We start from the raw sequence: 27,104 nt of genomic DNA, 5'->3' as shown, positions 1-27,104 counted from the left end.
AAAAACAATAATAATAATAACAATAACTTTAGCCTCTAACTCTAGAACTCTCTATTCTATTTCTATTTTATCTGCTTGTCATTCTTTTTTATTTCTTATTTGAATGAATAAATAAATAAATAAATAATCTTGCTATGTGTACTGCGTTAGATTAACCAATATTTATCACAGCACTCGTACTCTTTTGTTGGTCTGATTGCACAGATACATTTTGGCTCATTAAACTCTGTGAATGATGGTCACTCAATCAACCACAACACTCAACAAATCCCAGATATATATGAATCCATCCTTTAGACAGACTATTGGTGATGTAGTGGTGAGATGTGCTGGACGTTACATTTTGTTTATGACAGTTCATGTGGGGAAAGAATGGTGACACTACCAATGAAAAGTTTGGAATAATTACAGTATTTATTTATTTATTTATTTTTTATATAACAAAATAACAGGCTGAATTTAGTCAATCAAACACACATCAAATCAAGAGCAATAGTAAAGACATTTATAATGTTGAAAATAAACATACCATTCCTCAAAAAAGAAAATCCTGAAAAAAGTATCACAGTTCCCACATGAATCAAGAAAGAAAGAACATACAGTATGATGCAAAAAAAAGAAGCAGCTCAACAGCTGAAAGTGCAAGTTTGTGTCACACCCAGGGGCTGGCTATGCTTTAACTAAGCCACACCCCTTCTCAACTTCCACCTCGAGGAGGTCCCCAAACCCGACCCAATGGCCAAACAACACGAGAACAAGTAAGTGATAAAACAATCTTTATTTAAATATTTAAAAATAGGTTGGGGAATAGGGAAAGGGCAATTAAAACTAAACTCTGACTCGGCCCTCCAGATGGGCTATGGCCGGGAAGAGGTCAGGGAGCAAGGGGGCCACGGGGATCCGGGGCGTGGGGCTCGGGCCCCGGCCTGAGTCTTAGGTATCCGTAGCGCCCTCCTTCTTCCTCCTCTTCGCTGAATACAGCTCACGGTAAGTACTGGTTCACACAGTTCGTTCTCGAGGTGCCCACTCTCTTTCTCTTCCTCCACAGGCAACGGCTCTTCGCTGATTACAGCTCACAGTAAGTACTGATTCACCCAGTTCGTTCCTTGGGTGCTCACGCTCTTTCTCTTTCTCCACAGGCAACGGCTGGGACACACAGGCACAGTTAGTTCAGCTTGGTTTTGCTCTCACCTCTTCGCTGATTACAGCTCACAGTAAGTACTGGTTCACACAGTTCGTTCCTTGGGTGCTCACTCGCTTTCTCTTTCTCCACAGGCAGCGGCTGGGACACACAGGCACAGTTAGTTCAGCTTGGTTTTGCTCTCACCTCTTCGCTGATTACAGCTCACAGTAAGTACTGGTTCACACAGTTCGTTCCTTGGGTGCTCACTCGCTTTCTCTTTCTCCACAGGCAGCGGCGTAAGTACAGGTTCCCTCAGTCTCTCCTCGTGTTACCCACTCTCTCTCCTTTTCTCTCCACAGGTATCAACTTGGGCACAATAGCACAGTTAGTTTGCTTTGAATGGCTCTCACCTCTGGGCTGGACACAGCGTACTGTAAGTACAGGGTTCGCTCTATTCCTCCTCGTGTTATTCACTCTCTCTCTCCTTTCCTCTCCACAGGTATCAACTTGGGCACAATAGCACAGTTAGTTTGCTTTGAATGGCTCTCACCTCTGGGCTGGACACAGCGTACTGTAAGTACAGGGTTCGCTCTATTCCTCCTCGTGTTATTCACTCTCTCTCTCCTTTTCTCTCCACAGGTATCAACTTGGGCACAATAGCACAGTTAGTTTGCTTTGAATGGCTCTCACCTCTGGGCTGGACACAGCGTACTGTAAGTACAGGGTTCGCTCTATTCCTCCTCGTGTTATTCACTCTCTCTCTCCTTTTCTCTCCACAGGTATCAACTTGGGCACAATAACACAGTTAGTTTGCTTTGAAAGGCTCTCACCTCTGGGCTGGACACAGCGTACTGTAAGTACAGGGTTCGCTCTATTCCTCCTCGTGTTATTCACCTCTCTCTCCTTTTCTCTCCACAGGTATCAACTTGGGCACAATAGCACAGTTAGTTTGCTTTAAATGGCTCTCACCTCTGGGCTGGACACAGCGTACTGTAAGTACAGGGTTCGCTCTATTCCTCCTCGTGTTATTCACTTCTCTCTCCTTTTCTCTCCACAGGTATCAACTTGGGCACAATAGCACAGTTACTCTGCTTTGGATGGCTTTCACCTCTGGGCTGGACACAGCGTACCGTGCTATCTCCGGAGATCTGAAGCACGCTCACAACGTATACTGTACTGAACTAGGCTAGGACCAGCAATCTCCTTGTCCTCCCACGCCGAAGTGCGTGAAGGCGGGGGTTTATCTGACAGGACACACGGCAATACACAGCAGCCCACAGCAATATACAACACCACGTCAAAATTATAGGTTTTCACAGCACGAAGACTCACCCACCACACTCAGTGTACGGAAAGGACACCCGTCTTCCTTCACTTCGCTTGGTTCGGATCTGGCGATGGAATATGCGGCCTAGCTAGTGATGTCGTCGTTGCGACTACTTCAATAAGTATTCCTTCGGCTCTCCCACCACACTATATTAGGGGTAGGGCCGCCCTCCTCCTCCTGGAGAGATCTACACAACGCCAGGTCAATATACAGGGCACTTTCGACTGGCTCTTAGTACTCACATCAATGCCACTTCCAATCCCCTTTTTCACGTCGTCTCAGTTCGCCGTATAATCTGTTCACTTCTCAACCTTTAAGGTTCGCGATGTCTTCACAATCATACAATTCCAGCCTGAGGGAGAGAGAGAGTTAGACAGCTACCAGCAGCGTACCAAGACGGGCACAACCCAGTGCTTCACACACACCAAAGAGAGCTTCCCAGACTGTGAAATAACTTGGCCTTAAGTACTGCCTTGTCCAGCGTATCCTCCAATCACCAACCGCTGTCCCTAACTAGGCACAGGTGCATCGAATTCCCTGATTTTCCTTCTTACGGCGCTACCGGAAGTTCCGGTGTTCTGTTTTTCCGGTCCGGGCGGAAACACTTCCGGGCGGAACCAAACTTCCCGAATTTTGGTTCCGCCCCTAAAGATCGTCACCTTGTGACATCCTCCCCCGCCAATCCGTTCTAGTCCCTAGAACGTCCTCGGGCTGTCCACTCCCCATAGCGGGCAGGGGGTCGGCCTCGGTTCTCTCGCTGGGATCGTCTCACTGGTGAATCGGGCTCAGCTTGTTCAGGGGCTGCTTCTGGTTCTCTCGGGGCGATCGGGGGTGGTGCCACCACGGGTCTCCCTGGTACCACAGCCCAACCTTCAATCCAGGGGGCCGCTGGTACAGGTTCCGTGGGGACTTCTTCCACGGCTTCAGGGTAGTTAGGGCATGGGCGAATCATGTTCCGGTGCACCACACGGTCGGGGCCTGACTTCCCTTCTGGCCGGATGGTATAGACCGGCTGCCCCGGCCTCTGCTGCCGGCAGACTACATAAGGGGTGGCCTCCCAACGGTCACTCAGTTTCCCCTTCCCCTGCCGCCGATTATCTCTCACCAACACCCTCTCTCCTGGCAGTAGAGGGGCTTCTCTAGCAGTCCGATCATACAACCGCTTACTTTTCTCTCCTGCCGTCTGTATCCTTTTCGACACCTGCTCGTAGGCGAAATGCAAGCGCTGGTGATGGCGCCCCACCCACTCCGTTACACTTGCTTCCTCTTGGTCGGCTATCACTCCTAGGACCAGGTCAGTAGGCATTCGTATGTGTCTGCCAAACATCAGGTAAGTGGGAGCGTAACCCGTAGTACTATGTATACTGTTGTTATAGGCCTGTAGGAGGTTTGGCAAGGCACTCACCCAATCGTCCTGCCGTTGTTGGTCCAAGGTCCCCAGCAGCCCCAATAGGGTCTGATTGAATCTCTCACAGCCGCCGTTCTCCTGAGGATGATACGAAGTGGTGTGAGTTTTCGTGCAACCGTACAACTGGCATAGTTCTCTAATTACCCTGGACTCAAAGTTGGCTCCTTGATCGGAGTGCAGAAACTCCGGGCATCCGAACGTCTGGAAGACGGCCCGCCATAAAACTGTAGCGGTGGTGGTTGCAGTCTGGTCGAGGGTGGGGATAGCCCAAGCGTACTTTGTGAACAAATCCGTTATTACCAAGATGTTCTGGTAGCGATCTCGTGGTCGGCCCAGTGTCAAGAAGTCCATAGCCATGATATGAAGGGGGGCCTTCGCATGGATGGGTACCATTGGCGCTCGGACCTCCCGTCTGGACTTAAACAATATGCATCTCGGGCAAGCTTGAATTAGGGCGTGCACCGATGCCTCTAGCCCGGGCCAAAAGAAGAATCTCCTAAGCAGGGACACGGTCCTCTCCTGTCCCTGATGCCCCAACTGGTTGTGGTACGCCGAAACTAAAGCCGTTACCTCATCTGCGGGTACCACGATCTGGCGTACTTCTTCGCCCAACTTCGGGTCACTGACCCTTCTGCACAAAACGCCATCTCTCAGCTCCAGCCTGTCCCATTGCCCCAGCAGCCTCCTCCCAGTATCCGTCTGGGCTAACCTCTCCGCTGGCGTCAGCCGTCGGCCCTGTTCCAGCCATTCTCTTACCAGCCGCACATCTTGATCCCTGGCCTGTCTCTCCCTCCACCGACGGGGATCCCATCCCCAGTTCTCAGGCACGGCCTCTTGTCTGCTGCCTGGTGCCTCTACTGCTCCTACCATATAGCCCTCCTCCGGGCTGGCCCCTCCGGGGCTTTCCGCTTCGGGCAGCCTTGAGAGGGCGTCCGCGTTCGTGTGTTCACGCCCTGGTCGGTACTGTAGTTGATAGTCAAAGTTGGCCAGTTGGGCCACCCACCGCTGCTCCACGGCTCCCAGCTTCGCCGTCTGTAAGTGTACTAATGGGTTATTGTCTGTAATGATCGTCACCTTGGCACCCCAGAGGTAGTCTTTAAATTTCTCACTTAGGGCCCACTTCAACGCCAGCAGCTCCAATTTGAAAGAACTATAGTTCGCATCGTTCCTCTCGGCTGGGTGGAGGCTCCGGCTGGCGTACGCGATGACCCTCTCAACTCCGTCCTGCCGTTGAGCCAACACCGCTCCCAGCCCGAGATTGCTGGCATCTGTATACAAAAGGAATGGTTTTGTGAAATCTGCGTATGCCAAGATAGGGGCCTGTAGCAGCTCCTGCTTCAATGTCTGGAACGCCGACTCACAATTTGCATCCCAGTCTACGTTGGGCGACCCCCGGCCCCGGTTACGACCTGTGCCAACCAGCAACTGATTAAGGGGTTTAGCAATTTTTGAAAAGTCCTTTATGAAACGCCTATAGTATCCCACAAATCCTAAAAAGGATCGCACTTGCCTCACTGTCCTCGGGGCCTTCCAGTCCTTCACGGCCGATACCTTTCCAGGATCTACGGACACTCCAGCCGCACTGACCACGTGGCCCAGAAAGTTGACTTCTCTCCGTAGTAAGTGACACTTATTGGGCTGTAGTTTCAATCCGTACTTCTCCATGGCCCGAAAGACTTCCTCGAGGTGCCTCAGGTGTGAATCAAAATCTGGGGAGTAGACAATCACATCATCCAGGTAAACTAATACTGACTCCATTAACTGACCTCCCAAGCACCGCTGCATCAGCCGCTGGAAGGTGGCCGGAGCGTTACAGAGCCCGAAAGGCATCCGGTCCCATTCAAATAGTCCAAACGGGGTTGTAAAGGCAGTCTTCTCCCGGTCTGCTTCGGCCACCTGCACCTGCCAGTAGCCACTGGCCAAATCTAGGGTAGAGTACCATGCCGACTGCGTGAGGCTGGCAAGCGAATCTTCGATCCGTGGCAAGGGGAAAGCGTCCTTCTTAGTCACGAGGTTCAGCTTACGGTAGTCCACGCAGAATCTCCAAGCCCCCGTCTTCTTTTGCACCAGCACTATGGGGGCCGCCCACGGGCTGCTGCTTTCCCTAACAACTCCTTGCTTCAGCATGCCTTGCAGGAGTGTACGTACCTCGGTATACAAAGTGGGCGGAATTGGGCGATACCTCTCCCGGCTGGGCCCTGCATCCCCGGTAGGTATATGATGTTGTACCACCTGGGTGCATCCGTAGTCTTCATCGTGGGTGGCGAACACATGCTGCCATCTCCGAAGGAGGGCCTGTAACTTCTGTGTCTGTGCCTGCTCTAAATCCTCCCCTTGTAACGACTCACCCGCCAGGTGGCTCGGCACACTCCTCTCCATACCACCCCATGGGGTGTCTACTTGTGTCAGGGCCACCTCGATGACAGTGGGGCACACCTGACGAAAACTAATATCCCTCTCTTCCCTTACTTGGTGGGATGTAACCGTTGTCAGACGGGCTAATCGTTGGTGCCGATGTAGTTGCACCGCGTATGGATGTACATTCCGTATCCTCACGGGGACTCTCCCCCGCCGGACCGTCGATAGTCCTCGTGCCACTTCCACTTGTGGACAATCCACATGGGGCTCCACCAGCACCCACTCTTCTGGGCCCGCTCTTCGGGGCGGTACTCGCGCCCACACAACAGCCTCACTTTTTGCGGGGACAGACAAAGCAAAACGACACATCACTCTTCCTACCTCTTCCTGTTCCCTGCGGACTTGGCTCATTTGCACCCTTCGACAGTCAGCTACCACACACTCCCACTTGGGCCTCTCTGCAGGTGGTATCTCCGATACGGGCCTAGCCCGAAATAGCTCTTCCCAGCAATCAGCGAGGACATTCATGCCCAACAGGGCTCGATGTGCACCCAGACAATGGTCTTGCACGATAATCACACCTTTCTGGGGGACCATCACTCCGTGAACCTCTAGGTCCGTCAATCGGTAGCCAATATATGGGATGTCGAGGCCGTTTGCGCCCTTCAGAGTAAGCCAGGGGGCCTCCGCCCCTGGTGCCCCTTGTTTCCCAAACACTTCTTCGGATAAACTCTCAGCAAACAACGTCACTTGGGAGCCTGTGTCTACCAGGCATTGAATCTCCTTGCCGCACACTCTCACCTTCGCCACGGGGCTACGCCCAATCATCTGGCTCCTAGAGCCATATCCTCTTCCAGGGTCTTCTCGAGGGGTCCCGGCCACACGACCCACAGTGGCCGGCCGACCTAAAAACCCCCTTCTGACGCCCTGCGGGGCCCACACTGGCGGCTATAGTGACCTGGTTTGCCACAGCGGTTGCAGATGGGTCGCCCTTGCTCGTCCCATTCGAAACGGGGCCGGTTAAAGTGGTTCGGGCGCCTGAACGGCTCTCGGCCTCCCTCTGAGTACACTCGGTCTCGGGGCGCCGGCCGTGGTTCCTCCCGCGCCCGTCCTTGGCGCAATTCTCCTACGAGGGCTTTAGACAGTTCAGACATCTGATCGCGGACATCTTTCAAAAGTTCAGCCTTCAGTGCTTGCTTCCAGTCAGGGCCTCCGGGTTGTGCTGGTGCTACTTCACTGACAACCGCACACACTGGGGAACCACTCACCTCAGTCTCATCACCTTCCAGGGCCAGTGCCTCTTTCTTCAGATCTTCAAACGTGAGACCCGGGTCCCTTCGAAACTGGATACGTAGGCTCTGTCTCACCGGACCCTCCTTCAACCCCAGAAGAAACTGGTCCCGCAATAGAGTCTCTCCATCTCCCAACCCGTGGTCCCGACGGGTCTGTAGTCGGGCGAATTGCTCTCGCAACCTCAGGGCGAAAGCTCTAATCGGTTGGCGGGGGCCCTGCTTACAATTGAAGAACTGGGAGCGAAGGGCAGCTACGGGGGTGTGGTCACCATACTGTTCAGTGAGGAACTGGAACACGGTTTGGGCGTTGGCTCTAACGGCTTCGGGGGCGGCATGCACCTCTCGCCGCGCTTCTCCATCCAGGGAGTCTAACACAAATTGAAGCCGCTGGGCTGCACTAAGGCCCTGTAGGTCGGCCAAGTACTCTAGTTGAGCCTTCCATTCAGACAATCGTACCTCGGATTCTGTCCCCCCATATTTTTGAATCCAGGGGCTCCCCATAAAAACGGGCATGGCACGGGGTTGGGCTGAAAGCCCCGCGTTGTCGGTCATTGGACGACCTTGGTTACTCAACTCGAGGTGGAAATCCTGCCGACTACGCCAAATCTGTCACACCCAGGGGCTGGCTATGCTTTAACTAAGCCACACCCCTTCTCAACTTCCACCTCGAGGAGGTCCCCAAACCCGACCCAATGGCCAAACAACACGAGAACAAGTAAGTGATAAAACAATCTTTATTTAAATATTTAAAAATAGGTTGGGGAATAGGGAAAGGGCAATTAAAACTAAACTCTGACTCGGCCCTCCAGATGGGCTATGGCCGGGAAGAGGTCAGGGAGCAAGGGGGCCACGGGGATCCGGGGCGTGGGGCTCGGGCCCCGGCCTGAGTCTTAGGTATCCGTAGCGCCCTCCTTCTTCCTCCTCTTCGCTGAATACAGCTCACGGTAAGTACTGGTTCACACAGTTCGTTCTCGAGGTGCCCACTCTCTTTCTCTTCCTCCACAGGCAACGGCTCTTCGCTGATTACAGCTCACAGTAAGTACTGATTCACCCAGTTCGTTCCTTGGGTGCTCACGCTCTTTCTCTTTCTCCACAGGCAACGGCTGGGACACACAGGCACAGTTAGTTCAGCTTGGTTTTGCTCTCACCTCTTCGCTGATTACAGCTCACAGTAAGTACTGGTTCACACAGTTCGTTCCTTGGGTGCTCACTCGCTTTCTCTTTCTCCACAGGCAGCGGCTGGGACACACAGGCACAGTTAGTTCAGCTTGGTTTTGCTCTCACCTCTTCGCTGATTACAGCTCACAGTAAGTACTGGTTCACACAGTTCGTTCCTTGGGTGCTCACTCGCTTTCTCTTTCTCCACAGGCAGCGGCGTAAGTACAGGTTCCCTCAGTCTCTCCTCGTGTTACCCACTCTCTCTCCTTTTCTCTCCACAGGTATCAACTTGGGCACAATAGCACAGTTAGTTTGCTTTGACTGGCTCTCACCTCTGGGCTGGACACAGCGTACTGTAAGTACAGGGTTCGCTCTATTCCTCCTCGTGTTATTCACTCTCTCTCTCCTTTCCTCTCCACAGGTATCAACTTGGGCACAATAGCACAGTTAGTTTGCTTTGAATGGCTCTCACCTCTGGGCTGGACACAGCGTACTGTAAGTACAGGGTTCGCTCTATTCCTCCTCGTGTTATTCACTCTCTCTCTCCTTTTCTCTCCACAGGTATCAACTTGGGCACAATAGCACAGTTAGTTTGCTTTGAATGGCTCTCACCTCTGGGCTGGACACAGCGTACTGTAAGTACAGGGTTCGCTCTATTCCTCCTCGTGTTATTCACTCTCTCTCTCCTTTTCTCTCCACAGGTATCAACTTGGGCACAATAACACAGTTAGTTTGCTTTGAAAGGCTCTCACCTCTGGGCTGGACACAGCGTACTGTAAGTACAGGGTTCGCTCTATTCCTCCTCGTGTTATTCACCTCTCTCTCCTTTTCTCTCCACAGGTATCAACTTGGGCACAATAGCACAGTTAGTTTGCTTTAAATGGCTCTCACCTCTGGGCTGGACACAGCGTACTGTAAGTACAGGGTTCGCTCTATTCCTCCTCGTGTTATTCACTTCTCTCTCCTTTTCTCTCCACAGGTATCAACTTGGGCACAATAGCACAGTTACTCTGCTTTGGATGGCTTTCACCTCTGGGCTGGACACAGCGTACCGTGCTATCTCCGGAGATCTGAAGCACGCTCACAACGTATACTGTACTGAACTAGGCTAGGACCAGCAATCTCCTTGTCCTCCCACGCCGAAGTGCGTGAAGGCGGGGGTTTATCTGACAGGACACACGGCAATACACAGCAGCCCACAGCAATATACAACACCACGTCAAAATTATAGGTTTTCACAGCACGAAGACTCACCCACCACACTCAGTGTACGGAAAGGACACCCGTCTTCCTTCACTTCGCTTGGTTCGGATCTGGCGATGGAATATGCGGCCTAGCTAGTGATGTCGTCGTTGCGACTACTTCAATAAGTATTCCTTCGGCTCTCCCACCACACTATATTAGGGGTAGGGCCGCCCTCCTCCTCCTGGAGAGATCTACACAACGCCAGGTCAATATACAGGGCACTTTCGACTGGCTCTTAGTACTCACATCAATGCCACTTCCAATCCCCTTTTTCACGTCGTCTCAGTTCGCCGTATAATCTGTTCACTTCTCAACCTTTAAGGTTCGCGATGTCTTCACAATCATACAATTCCAGCCTGAGGGAGAGAGAGAGTTAGACAGCTACCAGCAGCGTACCAAGACGGGCACAACCCAGTGCTTCACACACACCAAAGAGAGCTTCCCAGACTGTGAAATAACTTGGCCTTAAGTACTGCCTTGTCCAGCGTATCCTCCAATCACCAACCGCTGTCCCTAACTAGGCACAGGTGCATCGAATTCCCTGATTTTCCTTCTTACGGCGCTACCGGAAGTTCCGGTGTTCTGTTTTTCCGGTCCGGGCGGAAACACTTCCGGGCGGAACCAAACTTCCCGAATTTTGGTTCCGCCCCTAAAGATCGTCACCTTGTGACATTTGCATCCCAGGAATACATTTAATTTTTAAACAGTTTTTTTAAATTATAATGCTATTTCAATATTACTGTGTTTTTGAATTAAGTCATAAAGAAGTCATCTATTTTCTTGTGCAGACGTGTACAGGCTGGAGTTGGTTGGTGGACTGGGTGCCATCATGCTGATATTGGGGATCTTCACAGCCATCTATAAGTGCTATAATGTGGAGATCATGCTGTGCTACCGACGACACTTCGGCAGCGATGAGGCCAGTGATGGTATGCAAGAATAACATGAACAATAAAAGTTTCTGTTTCTAATAACAAATATTTTTGGGGTAAGATCTAATTCATGCAACTGTTTTTGCAAGCCATGCAAAAAAAAAAAAAACTTTTACTACTGTAATGTTGGATCAGTTCTGAACATGGACAAGGCCTTAATGCAATTGTTTGTCTCTACAAAATGCATACAATACATATATCATAACAATAAGAGTTACCTACACCCTCAGAAAAAAAAAAGAGTACAAAAGTTGTCACTGGGGTAGTACCATTGAAAAAGGTACACCTTTGTATCTTCTCTTCCCCTAAACAGTGATTACCATTAACTTAAAAGTACATATTAGTACTTAAGGTGGAGGAGTCAACCTATGTGCACCTCTGAGGAACCTGATAACCAGATCGTGCCTCCCCACCGATCTGCCTCCCATGGTGTCGTGGTTAGCCGCAATTGCGGCCACATATATACCTTAAGTGTAGAAGCATACAGCTGCTTGTCCAGGCCCCCTTGGAGGAAGGAGAGCATAGATCCGATGCCACATCTCGGAGGGTACAACTGCCTCGTTGAGGGGGCTCTAGCCTGAGTAATGGTTTACACCATGGCTGGGGAAAGGTCTCTAAGTTTCTTCTGGTCGCATCCAGGGACCAAACATGAAGATTCCAGAGACCCAGGTGGGAGAGTTGTGACATGCGATGGGAGTGAACACCACCCTGGTGGTTGATGTATGCAACCATCGCTGTGTTGTCCATCTGGACCAACACGTGCTTGTCTTGGATCAGTTTGTGACGAGTGGGGCGGGGCCGAGGGACATGGGAGCGAGGCCGGTGGAGTGATTGGAGATGAGCTACACCTGTTCGACCCGCCGGTCTCGAGGCCCACGGAGGAGATGGAAGGATATAAAACTGGAGCGACGACAGTGAAGGACGAGAGAGGACCAGGCCTGGGCTTTTAGTTGTGTTTTGGTTTTTATTTGTGCGCACCAGTCGTCTGTGAGGGGCTGGTGCGCTGTTTTGTGTTTGTTTTGTAATTAAAGTTTCATTTTGATTGTCTGCCGGTTCCCGCCTCCTTCTTCCCGACGATTAGGAAGTTTATCATTACAGTGGTGCCGAAGCCCGGGAGAAGGGGGGACGCGCTGCTGAAGATCCCTCGCCGCTGTGGTGAATACGCGGTGCCAACGAGCAGGCGAGGAGTGTGCCGCCATGGACGCTCGAGGCGGTGGGCTGGAGCGAGTTGCCGGGGACGGGCGAGCTCGCTACCGGCCGCCCAAGATAGGGAGGGGCGGCTGCCGTCCGTGAGGGAGCGGAGGAGTCTGTGCCGTTCGCCAGGTGGCCGGAGCCTGCTGCCATCCGCCAGAACGGGGAGGAGCAGGGAACGGGGGACTCCTGCCGGCTGCCCAAAACCGGAGGAGCCATCGCCGTCCACCGGGCGGCGGAGGAGTGTCGTGCCGTCCGCCGAGGGCCGTCCAGTGCCACCGCCAGGCACCGCGGAGGAGATCACCCAGCTGGTGGAGGGCCGAGCAGCGGTGCGTCTGGGAACCGGATTTTTTTTTTTTTCTCCTCTCTCCCCTCTCTCGTCTCTGTCGCTCCTCCTTCCATCTCCTTTTCTCTCGCCTCGCCTGTCCTACCCCCAGGTTCCCGCAGGTCCCCATGAGCGGTCCCCCCCGGAGGGAGGGGGGGGGGAGTAGAGCGCAGTCTCGGGAGTACCCCCCGGCCTGCGAGGGGCGATGGGGGTATGTGACGAGTGGGGCAGGATTGGAGTGATTGGAGATGAGCTACACCTGTTCGACCCGCCGGTCTCGAGGCCCACGGAGGAGATGGAAGGATATAAAACTGGAGCGACGACAGTGAAGGACGAGAGAGGACCAGGCCTGGGCTTTTAGTTGTGTTTTGGTTTTTATTTGCGCGCACCAGTCGTCCGTGAGGGGCTGGTGCGCTGTTTTGTGCTTATTTTGCTTTATTAAAATGTTGTTTGATTGTCCGTCGGTTCCCGCCTCCTTCTTCCCGATGATTAGCAAGGTTTATCATTACACAGTTATTGAAACCTCCTCAAGGCCAAAAGCACAGTCAACAGCTCTTGGCAATTGATATGTCAGTGCAGCTGAGGGCCTGTCCAGAGCCCTCATGCTGCCCACCCATTGCACATGGTGCCCCAAGCTGTTTTGGAAGTATCTGTTGTAACAACGATGCATCTGGACACCTGTTCTAAAGGCACTCCTGCTCGTAGTAAAGAGATATCTTCCCAAAGACTGAAGGTCAGGTGACACTATGGTATGATGTTCACACTGTGTGAACCATGGCACCATGCTCATCTTGGGACTCAGAATATGAATGCCCACTTCCTTGTGAGGGACAAGGGCAGCCTCAGTGATCTTCGTAAAAATGTGAGGAGATAGGGACAGCTCGAAGGGAAGAACCTTGTACTTACAAGGCCGTCCTTTGCAGGCAAACCGAAGAAATGGCCTGTGCCTTAGTAGGACTGAGACATGAAAGTATGCATACTTCAGGTCTATTGCCACAAACCAAGTCTGATCTCTGACACATGTTAATATATGCCTGAGGGTTAACATTCTGAACGTGAGCTTGTGAAGGGCCTGGTTCAGAGTCCTCAAATCCAGGATTGGCTGGAGCCCCCTATCCTACTTGGGTACAATGAAGCATGGGCTGTAAAACCCCTTCTTCCTTGCAGCCAGGAGCACAGGCTTAATTGCACCCTTCTTGACAAGGTTTGTGACCTCTGCCCAAAGACCAGTGGTATTCTCAACTCATACCGAGGTAATCCTAATGCCCCTGATCCTGGGTGGGCGCCTGGTGAACTGAATCGCATAGTCAAGTCAAATTGTTCTGAGGAGACATCGGTAGGAATTGGAGAGGCTTGACCAAGCATCCAGATACACTGGTCTCAAAAGAATGTTGTGGTGGAGCCAAATTCACCTCCACCATCCACAAGCGCTGTCTCGGTGTGTGAGCATGACCCAAACATTGAAAACAATGATTGTGCTGGTCGTCTTTGGAGAGGTGTCAGCCACAACCAGAAACACACAGATGGAAAGGCATGATGTAACACACAAAAATCTAACAGGAAGTATCTTGATTTCCTTTTTCAAACACAACCAATCAGAATGACACTAATTCCTCACATGCTTTACTGAATACCAACCAATCATGGTGTAATGAATTAAACTCCATAATCATAAGGAAGAAGGAGGCGGGAACCGGCGGACAATCAAATAACATTTTAATAATACAAAATAAACACAAAACAGTGCACCAGCCCCTCACGGACGACTGGTGCGCTCAAATAAAAACCAAAACACAACTAAAAGCCCAGGCCTGGTCCTCTCTCGTCCTTCACTGTCGTTGCTCCAGTTTTATATCCTACCATCTCCTCCGTGGGCCTCGAGACCGGCGGGTCGAACAGGTGTAGCTCATCTCCAATCACTCCACCGGCCTCGCTCCCACGTCCCTCGGCCCCGCCCCACTAGTCACACATGGCTTTAAAACAGGCCTATAAAGACACATCTACACAATAACATATGCTTGATGTGTTTCTTTTCTGTGGTACTGTGTAATACTGTATTCACAACCACAAATGCCCCAGTGTCCCAAAAAATCCAGCAATTCTTGGATTTGTGTATAAGGGTAAAAACCAACGTTTTGAAAATGTGTGTAAGCAGTTGAAAAATAAAACCGTAAGCATGAAGCTGCATCCCTAAACCAAAGCCTCAGTGGAGCCTGAGCAGTACACAGAAATCATAATTTAATATGTAATATGATGAAAGAATTGACCTGTTGAATACAACATATCTGTTCCTTACAGACAACAAGGAATATGACGCCTACCTGTCCTACACCAAAGTGGACCTAAAGTCGGTGGAGCATGAGATGAGCGAGGAGGAGCTGTTCGCTCTGGAGATCTTACCAGACGTTCTGGAGAAACACTATGGATATAAACTCTTCATCCCGCACCGGGACCTTATTCCCAGCAGCAGTAAGAGCAACACCTGACATTCACACTCTTACAGTCAGCAAAACACACAGTAGAACACAGCTCATGTTTGAGTGCTCAGAGTTGATGATGTGTAGTTCTAATCTGAGTCAAAGAACTGACTCTCTTGGTTCATGAGTGTGTTTGATCTGTGCATGTGCAGCGTAGTATTATATATGTTTTCTACTCGGTTACTGCAACTCTCACAGACAGGCCTGTTCCACAAATGTAAGTTGAACAAACTCAGGATTCCAGTATTGGTTTTGCTTTGACAAAACAAAAACAAATCCAACTTTGTTTAAACAGTACCACTGCCCACATTGTACACTTTTGTCAACTTGTGGCAGACCCTGAGCTTGTGATTAGTCCACAGTCACATGCACAGGGATGTGTGACATCTGCAGCAAACAGAGAGTCATGTGAAACAGGAAGAGAGAGTGCCATTCACTATTACATAAATGGCATTTCTTGTAGTGCCTTACCCCAACACTGCACACCCTATATTAAGTTGTCTTTTGCACTAACAACAGAAAGCCTCTAAAAGCAGATGATTTCTGAATCATCTGTGTGTGACATCCATAGACACTGTCTCTCTCTGTGTCTCTAGCGTACATCGAGGACCTGGTGCGCAGCGTGGAGCAGAGCAGGCGTCTCATCATCGTCCTGACCCCTGAGTTTGTGGCCCGCCGGGGCTGGAGCATCTTCCAGTTCGAGCCGCGGCTGCACAGCATGCTGGTGACGGGCGATATCAAGGTGATCATGATCGAATGCTCGGACCTGCGCAGCGTCATCAACTACCAGGAGCTGGAGGACCTGAAGCACACCATCCGAGTGCTGTCGCTCATCAAGTGGTGCGGGCCCAAGAGCAGCCAGCTCAAGTCCAGGTTCTGGAAGCAGGTGCACTACGAGATGCCTGCCAAGAGAAAAGAGAGCGTGTCCCGCCGACAAGTCCTGGACTCGGGCGAGCAGGGGCTGTTCGGTGACCTGCAGGCCGTATCGACGGTGGCTATGACCACCACCACGGCGTCGCTAGCACCGGCTCACATCGAGATCCCGGACTACAACGAGCCGGGACACCTGCAGATGCGCCACTTCTGCCGCAGCTACGAGTACGAGCTGCCCAGCTCTGCCATCGCCACGCTCAGCGGACGGCACGTGTACTGCAATCTGCCCATGACTCTGCTGAACGGACGGCCGGCGCACAACGACATTGGCAAACCCAAGAAAGACATTCACTTGAGCAGCCCATTCGTGCCGCTGTCCGGACCAGAGCTTTCCAGTGACATCTGGTAGAGCGGCTCGGCCAAACATCGCTTCGCTGATCTCATCCTTCCTTCCTTTTTATCTGCATGAGTTCATCTTGTTAAGATTGAAATACACATAGGGCCAGTTTTACTAACAGCTTGTGCCAGCGCAAACTGTCTTTTGTTGTTAAAACAGTACTGTCAGGATTTACTAAAGATGCACAGTGATGAATTAGCGCTGAAAAGGTGTGGACAGTTATTTGTGTGCCTGACCTTATTGAATATGCATTTGTAGGAGTTTCCCTTTTAGATGCAAAATTTATGGGAGGAGAGTATTCAAATGAATCACGCAATGAGATTTACTAACGTTTGTGCTCGTCAAATTACTGGTGTTTGCGCCATTATTTAATGCCCCCCCAAAAAGCATGTCTTAAACTATTTTGCTCTTGAAATGGCTGCAGTTGTTGTTGCAGAGAACAGAGAGTGTGTGGTAGAAGAGAGAGGATTTTTTTCCATGTGTATTAATTTATTTGGAATTTCAGAAGAACACATTATCTGAAAATATCGTTTGCCAAGCCATGCTATTTTTAATTTGCTTCAGGAGATAAAAGACGACTTGGAACCCTCAACTAGGAGCCACGCTATACGAGGTCTATCAACCCTTCTCAAAAACAATTGAACCATCACAGAAAATGCTAATGGATTCCATTACAAATACCATTACAAATGTTACAAACCATCAACTTTTAACCATTAAATCCATAAAAAAATGGTTTTCTGTAGTGTGTTTTGGGACATATTTCATTAGGATTTTGTTGGCTTTAACAAGCCACCAATAGAAGGTGATCAATTACCAGTAGAGACCCACAGGACCATTACAGTTTCCATTTAAGGTGTCATATGATGTTGCTAAAAAGAACATTATTTTGTGTATTTGGTGTAATAAAATGTGTTTATGAGGTTTAAGGTTAAAAAAAAACAAATTATTTCCCACATACTGTACATTATTGTTGCTCCTCTATGCCCCGCCTTCTGAAACGCGTCCATTAATCACTCTGAAAAGTAAGGTGTGCTCTGATTGGCCAGCTATCCAGTACATTGTGATTGGCCGAATACCTCAAGCGTGTGGCGAAAATGTTACACCCCTTAACAATTTGTGATCCTGTCTGCCTGGAGCGATGAGACATAAACATAGAAACCCATTATGAACATGATATAAACGAGAATGATTAATAGTCGGAAGGCCAAACAAAGTAGTTTCACTTTCACAGTGAAACACACAGCGTCTATAGGACATGGTGGCGGCTGCAACAACAATACTACAACGAGAATAAAAGGTACACCTTCTTTCTTTGCGAGAACATCTGGGCAGCCTGGGGGGGGGGGGGGATTCTTAAATTTGATAAAGAATATCTCTTTGGACTTGAGACTTTAGTCTCAGCAACTTTACAGATTTTCTTCATGCACCAAGAGCTTGTAACACTCCAAAGGGAAAGAAAAACTTGAAATCACATCATATGACCCCTTTAAAAGTCCCATTATAACCAGTAAAACCATTACAAATTTGGTGATGGAGTTATTTTTAAGCAGGGAAACTTCTTGCAACCCTTCATTTTTTGGCCTCTGGTTCTTTCAAACATACTGTGGCTTTTTTATTTGTTTATTCTTTATTTGCGACTGCACTTGGTATATGGCATTGTTCGATGTGTAAATAAGATGTTGCGTCTGTGTTCTTCAGTTTTTCATGTTGTTAGTAAATCATAAAATCATCTGTGCTGTTTGGAATTGCACTCTAAGACTAATTTGACCTGTTTAGTAAAACTGGCCCATAATGGTTTATCTTGCTTTCTTCCAGCCTTTAGTGTTTTCATTCTTTGTTCAGACAGATAAAGAGCTACTGATATTGTTATCTTACTTGAATTTTGAGGTAAGTCTAATATGTACAGTTATTCCATCAAGCACTGCATCTGGTTTATTTGACATTATGACTTCGGTTGTTACAGCACAATAATGTAAAGACACATCAGCTCTGAGCTTTAAAGAATATGTTATTTATGCAAATAATTACTATTCAAATCTAATAAGCACATTGATATTGTTTGTAGCTAGTCGAGGAGGTATTTACATATTTGATACAACTTATCATTTGCCTTATTTCCTGATCGTTTGGCAGTTTTCTTCCTCAGTATTCTGAAGTTTTTCACTCATCATGGATAGATACATCTGGTTTATATGGTGTATCTGCTACTACAGATGAAGCGTTTCTGTGCTGGTAATGATCAAACACTTTTGATCAGTATTGATATTTATTATCATTTTATTGAATTTGTATGCAATGCTGCCCTTTAGGATGAAAGGTCACTAAAATTGGTGATTTGATTTTGTATACTCACGACTAGTATGTGTTTTACTCTTCAGATACAGTCAAGTGTGGAAGAGTATGAATATGTGAGCTGTTATTATATTCACAAACCAAGCAGCTTGTCTAATTCACAGGTTTCTGGTTTTAGCATATAAATTATTTGTAATATACCTTGCAAAAATAACAATTGTTGTCAGACCAACAAAATAAATAAATATATAAGTATTGGCTGTGAGAGATGCCTTTATAATTTCATGTTGTATTAAAACCCATTTAATCCCACCGGTCACATAAAACCACTTATAAAGCTCCAACAACCTTACTGACTTATATTTTAGTGCACTTCCTGCAAATATGAAAAAAAAGAGGGGTCTCAATTAAATATGTGCATTGTCACATGACCAGAGCAGTTTACTTCCTGTTTGCACCTTGAGAAGGTGATGACTGCATCAAAGGTCCAAAACGAAAGGCTAGTAAAGTATGTTAACATAAAAATACGACAGAGATTTTTGGTACACATTATCTTTAAGGTGTCTAGTGTTAGTATATGAATTCACATATATTCAATTTTGTTGAGTGTGGTCAAAGTATGAGTAAACGTATGGATGGTCACTATAGTGACCATTGGGATAACAGTGGATTTAGGTAACAATATAAATCCAGTTGCTGTTGGAAGTGAAAACTACACTAAAATGTTGCAATAACAAAATATTGCACTAAATTAAAAGTTTAAATGTTACAAATAAGTTACAACATTAATGTTGCAATACTGGTAGCACTAATGTAACAATTTGATGAAACTGTATATGTTACAAAAAAAGTAACAATTTTGAAATATGGTTGTATTTTTTTGTGTGTGTGGGTTTTATCTCACTATTCCTATCAATGATTTTTTTATGCATAATAGTAACTCTAGAGAGTGTAAAACACAATTTCAATAAATTAAGAAAAGTTAAGATAAAATTAAAATATGTATTGATTATTACAAAGGGTTACTCGTGACATCTCATTTGGATATTTTCATGTCTGGGAAAAATTGGGATTTAAAGTGTTAATGTGATGGAACTGACCATAAAGGTGACAGAATGTTTCAAATCAAAAATCTTGTATGTCTATTAAAACACAGGCCAGGTTTGAGGCCAGAGTAAACTGTATTACACAGAGATGAAAAGCGTTGTTTTGCAGCAAGCAGAGGAAGACGCAGCTTTTCACTTTTGACTGGTTTTCCGGGTTTCCTGTGTTTGTCCTGAGAAACGCCAATCCTACTAAAGCGAAGGAGAAGCTCATGGATATTAAATAGATCATAGAGGTCGCTTTGGAACTTTCCGGGAGTGTCTGGAACAGGAGCTCATTAATATTACATAGCCGAGTGTGCGCTGTGACGTGATTGGCTAATCCGCCCACTGAAACGCCCACTTATAGTTCAGTTACTTTGAGTTGCTCGCTGCGGGGCGAGAGTTCCGTTATGTCGTTCAGATCCCAGATCCCTCGCTATAGTAGAGTTAGATGCGCTGTCGAGGAGCTGCAGATGGGCAGACATACTGTTCCTCAAACCATGATCAGATAAGAAACTCTGATACTGGCAGACGAGCTCATTAAAATGGCGAGAGACTTCACTACAACGAGTCTGAGTAACATCGACCTCGCCTCTTTACGGGTGAGTGCAGAACTGCAGCTTTGTTTCTGATTTCACTCGTTTGTAGCGATAGCTCGAGGATCGGCACAAAGTTTCTGTCAGCGCTCTCTCTCACTGATTTAGTAGCGAGAACTTGTATCAACTTTGCTCTAAATGTCATGTGAAGTTTGCAGTAAATCGGCTGTTGAGAATACATTTCTGCTGTTTTCTTCACTCTTCGAGTTTGATCTGGGAATTAAACTGTCACAGACACTGAGGTCCAGACACAGAGCATGTCTCAAATCACAGTCTAGGAATCCGAATCCGAATCCGAATCCGAGCGTTATTAACAAGTGTGTACACTCACAAGGAATTCGCAAACATGGTGCTAACATACATATAATTTAAGATTATAACCCGCAGGAAAAACAATACAGTAATGTATAGTAAATACTATAGTGTTTCTGAGTCATACTATAGTAAAGTACTTATATTCAAGTGTTGTAGCAGTAATTCTATAGTTGCTTTGGTAATATAATATAAACAAATGACAAGTTTTCTATAACTATAGGGTATATTATAGTACAATACACTACAGTTTACTATAGGCTAGTACAGTATTTATTACAGTCACTATAGTTAATAGTACAGTAGCATTCATTTACAACTATAATATAATACAGTACAACACTTTACTACAGTATGGTTCAAAAACACTGTAGTATTTACTGTAAATTACTATAGTATGTTTTCATGTGGCTTATAATAAAGAGAATAGACAGTAAATAAAACATACAGAGCGAAATAAAATGTGAACAGCCAGAAGTGTGAATGTGCCATTAACAGATGAAGTTATATACAGATGCTCAATGTGATGTGCTCATGGACACAGTGACCTCACCGTGACCTCACAGTGACCTCACCGTGACCACCCTGGAGCTTGACCCTGTGACTCTTGATTTCAGGATCCGGCGGGGATCTTCGAGCTCATCGAGGTGGTGGGCAATGGGACGTACGGACAGGTGTACAAGGTTAGTGCTTGTTTCTGTATGTCTCCCACACTCAGACTTGGCTTGTGTTTCATTAAAGACATGCTGTGTGTCTCGGGGCGTGCAGAAGTGCAGGGGTCTGCCAGATCTCAGCACTGATGCGATAAATAGTGTGCTAATGAAACCTACGCGTGTGGTTTGGTCTTTGAACACAGTGTTTGGGTGGAGCTCACTTCCTCATGACGGTCAGAGCGTGCTTCACAGAAACATCGGATCTTTAAAGAAGTGTGTAGTGAGCCAGACATCCTGTGAGATGTGTGTTTGGCTCAGGTCAGGCTGGATCTGCACCCGTCCCGCTGTGGATCGTCTTGTGCAACCATTTCTTCTCCTCGTTCTTCTCAAGCATGCTGCACAAAGTGTAGGGTGGGACGCACACAGATTAGGACAGCCTTGGGGTTTCTATTTCAGGCTTTTGTGATTCTGCATCATAGTTTAGTACACACACATGTTGTTATAATAAATGATAGTGCATGACATATGTTCTGTTATACATAGATCAAACCCATGAATTAAAGGGACAGTTCAGCCCTTCTTTCATCATTTACTCGTCCCCATGTTCTTCCAAAGCTGTATGAGTTTCTTTCTTCAGCTGAACACTAAAGATAGTTTGAATGTCGGTCTCTTCCATTGAAACAACAACATTAAGGTATTATTTCATTTCACTGCTCTTTTGTTGCTTTTGATTGCTTCTATTGTCCTCATTTGTTAGTCCCTTTGGATAAAATAATTAAATGTAATGTAATGTAATGTTATAAGATGTTCATACAGGTTTGCAGCAACTTGACAGTTAGTAAAAAAATTACATTTTTGGGTGAACTGTCCCTTTAAGAAAGTTATTTCTTAAATCATGTGCAATTATGTATTTGGTTAATAATCTAGAGAAATTGTGTTCTGAATCCAGAACCTGCTTTTGGAAGCATATATCAGTATGTGATGATTTGCCATAAATGATGCTCATTAAGTGAAGGAATATTCATTCTGATTTTTAGTAGTAATTGCACAGCTAGTTCTGTATTGGATCGTTTCATTATGTGTTTTCATGTATGAGGAAACAATACACTTTCACTGTTACTGCATCTTTGAACATGAAGCTTCCTTCTCTGTTCTGACATCATACATGCACACTGATCACCTCTGGGTTCTTACGCTGAAATACTCCACGCACAAGACTCAAAGAAGAGATCTTTAAAAGCATGTAGTGTCTTGACATCTGGCACATTTCAGAATCATCCTTCACTGACGGAGACGAAAAGTTAAATACTACAGCATTTTCTTTTATGAAAATGAGTTTTGGCACTGAAAGAGAAGTGATCTCACGCTCATAGACGTGCCAGGCATTATCTATCTAATCATTTAATACAGTACAGAAACTATAAAGTTTATGTTCTACCTTATTCTGTGCAGAACATTGAAATAATTGTTTGTAGTATGTAAAACAAGCATAACATTGCCATTGGGAAAAATTATAGATTACAAATGATTGATTATTGTCCAGCAGTTTATTTAATTTTCTTATAGCAAATTCAAAGTTATAGATAATAGAATAATTCTTGAAAAACATTAAAATAAATCATAATAAAACATACACAGCATACATAAAATGATTGTGTTTGACACTTCTGAAATGATGGTAAAACTCCTGGTGTGACAAAATATTCACCTATACATAATCCTTTACATAAAGCCATCGCATCATTAAACTATCATCCAACAATGGACAAAAGTGTTTTCTCTCTCTCTCTCTAATCTGTGGTTCTGTAATCATAAGGGCTTCATTCTTGAATCGAATCGAAATCCTGTGAATCCTGAACTGTGAATCGAATGGCTGTCCACCCAAAGATTCACAGCCCTACTGAAGATCCTTAAAGGAGAAAACCTCTTAAAACAGATTGTTTTAGACGGGGTCAGAATGAGGGTTGAAAATAATCATTTTTCAACATATTTATTTATTTAGTTTTTGTGCATACAACTTTATTAACATTATAAGTAATCCTCAAGGAACATATAAATTTGTTTTTTAAATTCACCTCAATATCTTTATCCTCTCCAGGCAGCATGTCCTCCAGTAAAACAAAATATGAAGACAAGAAAAAGAACCATCTTCTGGTTTTAGGATGACTACACTGTTTTCATTTCTTCCTTCAGTCAGTTAAGTCACTGGTAAAACACAATAAAACAGTCCTTTATCAAAAACAATATAGGATTCTTTTTTTTTGTTCCACGCTTGCTTCTGAGATCAGTTTCCACAGCTTTTCAACAAACTTTTAAAGTATTTTTCAGAGAACTGCTGTGTCTGGAGTATAATCCTGTTGTCACTCTTTTTAGACAGCACTTCCTGTTTATGTCCAGTCATTAAAAACAATGTGGCGCTTCGCAGGCATCCTGGAGAACACAAGGAAATCCCCTCCGACAGAAATACCATCCTACATCAGCCAGATTCAGCACTCATTGGCTGTTCCTGGGGAAGCAGACTCATGATGAGCTGCATGTCCTCGCTCACAGCGCTCTTCTTCAGCTCCTCTTCTGGTGGATGAGGTCATTGTGCGCTCATGTAAACATGTGTTAAAGAGGCGTTCCTCTGCTGATGTTTGCTGAAGCTCATCCAGTCAGTCACATCATGGCTGGCTTTCAGTCGTCCTGTTCTGAGCCGTCTGATCATCAGAGCCTTAATGTTCAAAATCGCAAAAATGTTGATTCAGGCATCACTGATGTTTCTTCAGGCCTGTAGGACTTTCTTTCCTCTGCTTAATAAAAAAGAAGATATTTTGAGAACCATCTCTGGATTTTTTTGTCCAAACATTAGACATCGATAATCACCAAAGTGCTTCAGTTCTTCAAAATATCTTCTTTTGGTTCAGCAGAAGAGAGAATGTCTACAGGTTTGAAACAGCTTGAGCGTGAATAAACCATGACGGTTTTGAATGAACAATCTCTTTAAGCATCATATAACACTGCTCAAAAAAAGAAAAAGGTAAGCGAATACTTAAATCACACAATGACACTCAATGAATGGAATATTCAAGATGAAAATCTTTAGTTATCTACATAGGCCAGAATTAAAATCAAAAGCCGCTTTTCCACTGTGGGGTCAGTGCGAGCCAGGGCTTAAAATGGGCCAGGTGGGGCTAATAGCCTCAGGCCAGTAGCACCGAGGTCAGAATAGCACATGGTTTCCACAGTCGAGCCTGAAGCTCTGCTGCGCGTCACTAAAACACGCCCTTTACACACCTCTCAGGAACAACGTCACTCAACCTCATCATTTCACCAACAAAGATAAGTTAGCAGAAAACTGGCCTGCTTTGGCCCAAGGTTTTCGTCGAGCCAAAAAACCCTGGCCTTTGGCCCCGAGGAAGCCCCGACGAGGCACAATCAAGCCTCGGAAGTGACAGTGGAAACGCGACTGGCCCTGGCACACACTAGCATGCCCGGTTTTAGCCCGACAGTGGAAACACGGCTAAATATCAAAGTCAAGCCTGAGTGAGTGTTGGCCTCCAGATGACTGTAAACCTCTGTGCTTGCTGCTGGTGAGATGATGCATGTGATGAGGATCTCCTGATCATCAATGAGCTCCTGGACAGTCTGTGCTGCTTCACATGTCCAGGGATCTGCGGTCCGAAGATCTGGTTCCCGGGGATCTGTAGTCCGGGGATCTGATGTCCAGGGAACTGGGGTCTGAAGATCTGTTGTCCGGGGATCTGATGTCCGGGGATCTGTGGTCTGGGGATCTGATGTCCAGGGATCTGGGGTCAGAGGATCTGGTGTCCGGAGATCTGGGGTCAGAGGATCTGGTGCCCGGGGATCTGGGGTCTGAAGATCTGTTGTCCGGGGATCTGATGTCCGGGGATCTGGGGTCAGAGGATCTGGTGTCCGGGGATCTGGGGTCAGAGGATCTGGTGTCCGGGGATCTGGGGTCAGAGGATCTGGTGTCCGGGGATCTGGGGTCAGAGGATCTGGTGCCCGGGGATCTGTGGTCTGGGGATCTGATGTCCAGGGATCTGGGGTCAGAGGATCTGATGTCCGGGGATCTGGGGTCAGAGGATCTGATGTCCGGGGATCTGGGGTCAGAGGATCTGATTTCCGGGGATCTGGGGTCAGAGGATCTGGTGTCCGGGGATCTGTGGTCCAGGGATCTGATGTCCGAAGATCTGATGTCCGGGGATCTGGGGTCAGAGAATCTGGTTTCCGGGGATCTGGGGTCAGAGGATCTGGTGCCGGGGATCTGGAGTCAGAAGATCTGGGGTTTGGGGATCTGGGGTCAGAGGATCTGGTGTCCGGGGATCTGGGGTTCGAAGATCTGGGGTCAGGGGATCTGGGGTCAGAGGATCTGATGTCCGGGGATCTGGGGTCACAGGATCTGGTGTCCGGGGATCTGGAGTCAGAGGATCTGATGTCTGGGGATCTGGAGTCAGAGGATCTGATGTCTGGGGATCTGGGGTCAGAGGATCTGATGTCCGGGGATCTGGGGTCAGAGGATCTGATTTCCGGGGATCTGGGGTCAGAGGATCTGGTGTCCGGGGATCTGTGGTCCAGGGATCTGATGTCCGAAGATCTGATGTCTGGGGATCTGGGGTCAGAGAATCTGGTGTCCGGGGATCTGGGGTCAGAGGATCTGGTGCCGGGGATCTGGAGTCAGAGGATCTGGTGTCCGGGGATCTGGGGTTCGAAGATCTGATGTCTGGGGATCTGGAGTCAGAGGATCTGATGTCCGGGGATCTGGGGTCAGAGGATCTGATGTCCGGGGATCTGGGGTCACAGGATCTGGTGTCCGGGGATCTGGAGTCAGAGGATCTGGTGTCTGGGGATCTGGGGTCCGGGGATCTGATGTCCGGGGGTCTGGGGTCCAGGGATCATGGTAACGTGAGGCTCAGTCTGTGGCATCAAGAGCTCTGTTTCCATTACCATGTTTAATGTGCATTTTGAAGTATCGCATCAGAAACCAGTAATGGAAACACCAAATTTAAAACAAAAACCCCCCAAAAAATTTTATGATCACTTGAGGTGGTTTTTGACTTGTGTGAAAAAGGGTAAATGCTAATAATAAGACATGAAAACGCATTTGATGAATACATTCAGGCACTTAACTGGGCTTAAATTGGGCTTAAAGTGCAGGCTCTGATCTTTAATTTTAGGGTGTTCTCATCACAATTGGAGGACAGTTTAAGAAGTTAAAGCTCTTAAATATGTACCTCCACTCTTTTCAAGGGACCATAAGTACTGGACAGCTGACTCAAAAGCTGTTTCTTGGACAGATGTGGGCTATTCCTTCATTATTCCTACATCAATTAAGCAGGTTCAAGGTCTGGAGTTAATTGTGTGTCATTTGTATTTGGAGGCTGTTGCTGTGAAGCATAACATGCGGTCAAGGATCTCTCCATACAAGAGAAATGAGAAAAGAGAGATGATTGTTAGGCTTCAGGAACTAAACAGATCCATCAGAGAAAGAACAGGAACATCAGGAGCAGACAAATCAACAGTTTGGTACATTCTGAGAAAACAAGACCGAACTGGTGAACTCAGAAACATAAGACCTGGACGTCCACAGAAGATAACAGTGCTGGATGATCAGAAGATCCTGTCTATGGTGAAGAAAAGCCCTTGAACAACATCCAGCCAAGAGAAGAATACTCTCCTGGAGACAGATGTGTCTCTGTCAAAGTCTACAATCAAGAGATTCACCAGAGACTTCACCAGAGTTAGTTATGATGAGACAGAAGACAGAAGCAGCAGATGAACTCTGAAGTGTATAGAGATATAATCTCTGCCCAGATTCAGACAAATACAGCAAAGCTGACCGGGCAGTGCTTCAAAGTACAAATACACGGTGACCAGTCGAGCTGCACAGTGCTGATTTGAGCACAGGTCTCTGGACATCAGGACTCTCGTTTCATCAGACACATGCTCCGTGACACCCAACCTGCAGTAACATCATGACATTTGATGACAACAAAACTGAAACTGAATCGAATAATGACACTTATTGTGTTTAGGGCTGCCACGATAAATCAAAGC

The 27,104-nt window shown here is 47.2% G+C and overlaps 2 protein-coding genes across 7 annotated transcripts in view; both read left to right on the top strand.

The window, feature by feature from the left end:
• Positions 1–17,438, top strand: part of LOC132110031 (X-linked interleukin-1 receptor accessory protein-like 2) — a 226,021-nt gene extending 208,583 nt beyond the window's left edge. Inside the window, exons 8-10 of the mRNA XM_059516613.1 lie at positions 10,700–10,840; positions 14,658–14,828; positions 15,433–17,438. Of these exons, the coding sequence (XP_059372596.1) occupies positions 10,700–10,840; positions 14,658–14,828; positions 15,433–16,118 (998 nt within the window). The 3' untranslated portion in view covers positions 16,119–17,438. The remainder of the gene's footprint in view (positions 1–10,699; positions 10,841–14,657; positions 14,829–15,432) is intronic.
• Positions 17,439–19,864: 2,426 nt separating this feature from the next.
• Positions 19,865–27,104, top strand: part of LOC132110028 (traf2 and NCK-interacting protein kinase-like) — a 68,633-nt gene continuing 61,393 nt past the window's right edge. For 5 of the 6 annotated variants that reach the window (XM_059516594.1, XM_059516591.1, XM_059516593.1 and 2 more), the window contains exons 1-2: positions 19,866–20,088; positions 21,012–21,077. In XM_059516594.1, the coding sequence (XP_059372577.1) occupies positions 20,032–20,088; positions 21,012–21,077 (123 nt within the window). In that variant the 5' untranslated portion in view covers positions 19,866–20,031. Of the gene's footprint in view, positions 20,089–21,011; positions 21,078–27,104 lie in introns of all 6 variants that reach the window. The other variant, XM_059516589.1, reaches the window with a different exon arrangement.

The sequence above is a fragment of the Carassius carassius genome, chromosome 29 (assembly GCF_963082965.1).
Source record: "Carassius carassius chromosome 29, fCarCar2.1, whole genome shotgun sequence".
Taxonomy (NCBI): domain Eukaryota; kingdom Metazoa; phylum Chordata; class Actinopteri; order Cypriniformes; family Cyprinidae; genus Carassius; species Carassius carassius.
This window is presented reverse-complemented; position numbering and strand designations above follow the sequence as displayed.